Genomic DNA, 6033 nt, shown 5'->3' on the forward strand with positions numbered 1-6033 from the left:
AGTATAACTATAGCCACATTTTGTGTTACCATGTCGCCATAGTGCACCATTTAGTCATGGGTTTATTCCTAAACCCATCAACTGTAGCCATAGGGTATCGTTTGGTCATAGTTTTCAGTTTAATCCAATCACATGTAGCCATAGATGCGTATATGGCCACATTAAATAATTTTGTATGTGTCAAAAGTGTCGGATGACAATAGACACACCTTTTAGTCTGTGACGGAAAGAGGATTTATTTAGCCACATTGGTTTGTTTATGTGTCCATAATATCTGGTTTATTAGACACGCATATACTAAGGAATTGACACATTATATCAAACATGACAAAAGATTGACATATGGTTACTCCATATTTTTTTTGGGAGGATTATGATATGGCTACACGAAAAACTAATTGTGAACATAGCGTCGGATCCATTAGACACATGAGATTGAATTTTAACTTTTAAAGTACTAGCCATGGTTGTTACCGAGTCTTTTCTAGGCCAAATGCTCCTAGTATGCTTAATTTTCAAGCAACATATGCTAGGGTAATGTTTATGCATGTTCACTGCAATAAAGAAACCTCAAGCTCTGGTGTATAGAAGGATACATTACAAGTGATTGTGGCTTCCAAGGGAATTGCAATACAGCGGGTGCAGCCGGGTGTTTTGTGAAAATAAAACACGTATAGTGGAGTTCTGTTGTGTTACTTTCTCCCAGAATTCCCGATATATAACCACGCCAAAATACGAAATGGGAAACCATATCTTAAACTTTTCATAGAAATCTAGAAGGGACTGCAAACGACAGGAGCCATCTGTGAGACCAACCAAACCTGCTTAACTTATCAATTCACAAAAGCTTGTATATTTTTAGCTAATATATTTAATGAAAAAATTTAGATCTACAACCAATATTTTTTATTTACCTCTTTCCAAAAGAAAAAAACAAAAATATTACATCAAATTGATTTTGGAGCCAGCCACTCCAAAACTGCGATTGCAGTAGGAATGCGTTTCTTTTGCTCTTTATATAACAAGACAAAACAATCCCATAATCAAATTCTTGATGTTTTAGATGCAGAGTTCATGTCCTATAATTCGAGTGTCAAACTTATAGAGGCATCTGATGGCATAAAAATGACTTCGTCAAAGCTCAGGGACAATGTAGAGTGTTGAATAGCCACAACGAACCTGCAACAGGAAAATAGGGTTCTGAGTTCAACAAAAACAAGGAAGAAAGAACGAGGGCACAATAATTAACACAAGGTGTCAGCCCAACTCAACATAAATTGTGGTCAAGACTTCTTAAAAAGAGGACTTTCACAAGATATGGGAAAAACCCTGTCAAGTATGGTATTCAAAACGGTTGAGGGTTAAATTGGAACAAGGAAAATGAGATTAAAATTCACTATTCTTCACAGGCTACACAATACAAACTCCTCACACAAGAAAGTGAACCGCTCCATGCAATTCACTTAGGAAAAAGCATCAGTCCGCGCCCAAATGATTTCACCATAAAATTGGGAACCATAAGACCTTTAACACCATCATTTTAAATGTTTTTTTTTGTGGTTAATGATCTGGAGTTTCCATCATATATCTACAGGGTTACGAATCTAATTTGGAGTACTTGGAATTCAATTTCACCATATGCTTTGAGTAATGTTATGAAGTGTATAAAAGATTTCTGAAATACAAGTACACCATGTAGTTATAGTGCATGTGCCCATAAATATATTCAAGCAATAGGACAAAAACATACCAACTCTCATTCTCTTGGATATCTATTTAAAAGTGACCAGAGTAGCAAGTTGTAAAGTACAGTAGTAGCAATTTCAATTGAAGTTCCATATGAGACACGGATAAAATGATGTTATTCATTTTACAAAGAATAAAGCACGCAAACATACAGAAAGCATGCTAAGGAACAGGATTAAACATAAGTTCCATCTTATCGTTCTTTCAATCATGTCACTAACCGAATAACCACAGATTAAAGGAAATAAAGCGACGTACCTGCGGGAGTGTGTCATTTTGGCTTGCGTATAAGTAAACCTCGGCAGTCAGTTCGGAAGTAATCATTTCGGGATTCTTTACCCAAGTCTTGTGGATCTACAGACGGCAAGATATTATCATTCCAGAAAAGATTACTGTACTGAATTCCTCATCGTTGCCATCGTCATCTCTATAATTTTTGGGAGGTGTCACAAAAACAATAGACTTTTTCTTATCTAACTGGTCTTTGACATAAAATACCTGCTTAGCTTGTGAGGCTAAAATAAAAGGATCATTTTTGTATCCCAACATAGTAAGGTCAACAATCTTGTAGCCAAGAGCATCTCTTTTGACCCCACGTTTATTATCAACCCAATTGCACTTGAACAGATGAACTTTTCTTTCACAGTAATCTAACTCCCATATCTCTTGCAAGACACCATAATAAGAGGCTTTACCATATGTAACCATCATCTCTAGATATGTGCATGTCATTTGCTGCAACGCTAACCCCACTATTCTGGTGAATTCTACCATCACGGGATCTTGTGCGGAATAGATATCCATTGATGCGATATACAGTGTATTTCGTTACCTCGTAGTGCGGGCCGTGTGATATCCATCTTAAGTTCTCTGAGATACTTTCTCTGTCGTCTGCCAACTCTTTTTCAACCTGAAATTCATTATTAGGATGAACCTTGACTTTAAAGGAATATAACACATCAAACAAGACACTTTTTCTATGACCTATTACCTCATCATTTTTAACCAAGCGCCAAAAGTGTTAGAGTGCTCTTTCTCCGCCATGCTCGCTTTTTAGTAGAATAGTTAGTTTCCAAATATAGCTTGTGTCGGCTGGTATGTACAATAACCAAATGTTATTATACTTTGTACCAAAAAAAAAAACAGGAAAAAAAAACAAATTAATACTTACTCTATGTAAGGCTCAATTTCAGGCGTGTTCTGCATTACATAGAAATGTGCTTGTCTCAACTGTTCAGGGGTAACTATACACGGCTCTTCAGCTGATAACGGTTCTCCCTCCTGAGATGTATTATGCCTATCTAGTGGAATACCAATTGTCCTGATGCTTTTATGGTACTCACAATATATCTCAATCGTCTCTTCTGCAACATTCTCTTCGGCAATGCATCCACAAGGTTGATTCTTGTTTCGCACATGCCCCTTTATAACCTTCATACACCTTTCGAAAGGATACATCCATCGAAAGCAAACCGGACCGCATAACTTCACTTCCCTGGTAAGATGTACAGTTAAATGAATCATGATGTCAAAGAAGGATGGAAGAAAATACTTCTCTAGTAAGCATAACGTCACACAGAGATCCTCTTGCAATTTATCTAGCTCTTCCACCATGATTTCTTTGGCAGATATTGATCTGAAAAAGAAACAAAACCTGATAATAGCATATCTCACAGGTGTAGGCATAATTGATCGAATAGCGACGGGCAAAAATTGTTGCATAAGCATATGGTAATCATGTGATTTGAGTCCGATCAGCTTACGCTCTTTTAGGTTCACAAGGGTGGAAAAATCCGAACAATACCCTTCTGGAACTCTTAACTCGGATAGTGTCTCCAAGAATATGTCTTTTTCTTCCGTAGTTAATGTATAACATGCTGCGGGAAGTATCGTTCCTTTGTCATCTGTCTTAGGGTGTAACTCCGATTTTAACCCCAAACGCACCAAATCCTTTCTGGCGTTTAATCCATCTTTTGTATTCCCGTTGTGCAGCAACGTTCCAACAAGACTTTGTCCCACATTCTTTTCGACATGCATGAAATCAATACAATGTTGGACATCATTATAACGCCAATATCTAAGTAGTCTCTGCCATATGTTGTACTTGCTCCAGTAAGTGGTTTCCCTGCCTTCCTCTTCCTCACCTGACCTATCGACTTCTTTTGATATTTTTCTGCTGCGCTCAATTTTCGTTTTTCTGATGCGCTTCATCTTTCCACCTTTTCCAGGTGTAGCCTGCACGTCTTCCCCTTGAGTATTCATCCCCTTCTTTCCCCATGAATTCTTTATACATTTTACCTCCTCATATATTTCTTCCCAGGTCATTGGTTCTGGAGCAGTCTCCCACTCTTGTTTTCCGCCAAATGCCCCTTCTGCCTTCTGAACGGATGCTCATAGGGTAAAAATCTTCTATAACCAACATAAACATTCTTTTTTGAGTCATGAAGCCTAATACTGTGCGTTTTTTGCCGACACACCACACAACCATGATATCCAGCGTAGCGACAACCACATAGTGTACCAAGAGCAGGATAATCATTTATCGTCCACAAAACAACTGCACGTAGAGTAAACATTTCTTGGGCATGTGCATCCCATGTTCTCTTTCCCTTCTCAAATAAGAATTGAAAATCTTTAACAAGAGGTTCTAAAAAGACATCGATGTTGTTTCCTGGCGCACCATCTATTAGTAACGACAACATGATGAACTTTCTCTTCATACACAGCCCCGGTGGAAGGTTGTAAATCACAACCAAAACTGTCCATACACTGTGATGTTTGGTGCCTGTGTTTACATCAACTCCATCAGCTGAAACAGCTAACCGCAGATTTCTTGGATCACCTTTAATTTCTGGTAAATTGTTATCTCTCTCTCTCCAAGCATGTGAGTCTTCCGGATGACGTAAAACACCGTATTTGTTTCTAATGGTATCGTGCCATATCAAATCTTCTGTTGTGGGCTTCGATTGAAACATCCGCTGAAATCTTGGGATGATGTCGAAGTACCACAATACCTTTGCTGGAACATTCTCGTAAACTTTACCATCTCTGCCAACTTTCCATCTGGGTGCTTTACAAGTAGGACACACTTTTTCATCCTTGTACTCATTCCAATAAAGAATGCAGTTGTTGATACATGCATGTATCTTTGTGTACCCTGAGCCCATTGCTTTCAATATTTTCTTTGCCTGATATGTACTCCTCGCCATTAAATTACCTTCTTTGGGAAGCATGTCCTTTAACAAGGGTAACAATTCATTAAAAAACATGTCCGATGCACCGTGCTTACTTTTCAACTTAAACAACTGCACAATTGCAGACAACTTTGTGAAGTTGGGACATCCTTCGTATAAGGGCTTTTCAGCATCTTCAAGTAACTTTTTAAACTTTATAGGGTCATATGCGAACTCTTCTGTAGCCTGCATCATATCTATAATGTCTGGAGCATCAGTGGGAGTTCCTATTCCAAAATATTCGTCTGGAGCATCAGTGGGAGTTCCCATTTCAAATTCAGCGTGCATACCATTGTTGACGTTAACTGGCCTACTACTAGTTATTGCCTCATCCTTTTCCCCATGCTTATTCCAAATAATATACGTTTGATCGATTCCATTTACGAATAAATTATCTTCTACGTCACCAACGGAGCATGCACAGAGATTTAAACAATCCGTACACATACACAACATAAGAAATTCATCATATGTCTCACCCTCCTCCTTGAGATGGTTGACAGCATACCGCAGAAACGCCGCAACTCCTTCTCTATAGCGTTTCTTCGTTCTATCAGTACTCATCCAGGATTTATCCATTCTGAAACGCAAAGAGACCAGTAGATCCATCAATTGCACTCCAATGAAAGCAAAAACTGATAAATCAATTCACAAATACAAGCTTAGCATTAACTAATAAATATGTTTCATTTCAAAACAGTAGTTATCCCCTGACTTGACAATTTAGACATACAAGTCTTGAAATTACCAATAAATTCAGCACCATTTGAAACATAAAAAATTTATGTGGACAAACATGGTAATAACAGATGAAACAGGCCATATGCAATTTCCCTCATAGAAACCCATAATCATGCCACACAAACCCATAATCACACATCCAGTATTAACTCAGGAAAATTGGTCTAGTACTTTCAGTATATTGAGTCATTTCAAGTTTTGGAATAACACATACTGAATCTGGAAAACTCAATCTGGAGAAGATGGGAGCAAATGAATCTGGATGATAATAAGACAAATTCTAAGTGGTACTATTTATAATGCAAAGAGTTTG

At 37.9% G+C, this 6033-nt stretch overlaps 1 protein-coding gene across 1 annotated transcript; it reads right to left on the reverse strand.

Moving 5' to 3' along the window:
* Positions 1 to 2913: 2913 nt before the first annotated feature.
* LOC113305446 lies at positions 2914 to 5588 on the reverse strand. The gene is made up of 4 exons (XM_026554479.1): positions 4515 to 5588; positions 4224 to 4355; positions 3401 to 4125; positions 2914 to 3241 (listed from the first exon to the last, which is right to left on the reverse strand). The coding sequence occupies exons 1-4, from the start codon at positions 5586 to 5588 to the stop codon at positions 2914 to 2916; spliced, it is 2259 nt and encodes a 752-aa protein (XP_026410264.1).
* Positions 5589 to 6033: the final 445 nt, after the last annotated feature.

This window comes from Papaver somniferum, chromosome 8, assembly GCF_003573695.1.
Source record: "Papaver somniferum cultivar HN1 chromosome 8, ASM357369v1, whole genome shotgun sequence".
NCBI lineage: Eukaryota > Viridiplantae > Streptophyta > Magnoliopsida > Ranunculales > Papaveraceae > Papaver > Papaver somniferum.

Excerpts from the sequence above, each read along its gene's own strand:
- LOC113305446 (XM_026554479.1), bottom strand. The coding sequence starts at position 5,588 with ATGGATCTACTGGTCTCTTTGCGTTTCAGAATGGATAAATCCTGGATG. Across the intron at positions 4,126-4,223 it reads CTGGATATCATGGTTGTGTG|AAGGCAGAAGGGGCATTTGG; the intron begins GTGTGTCGGCAA and ends GCATCCGTTCAG. Across the intron at positions 3,242-3,400 it reads GTGAGATATGCTATTATCAG|GGAAGTGAAGTTATGCGGTC; the intron begins GTTTTGTTTCTT and ends ACATCTTACCAG.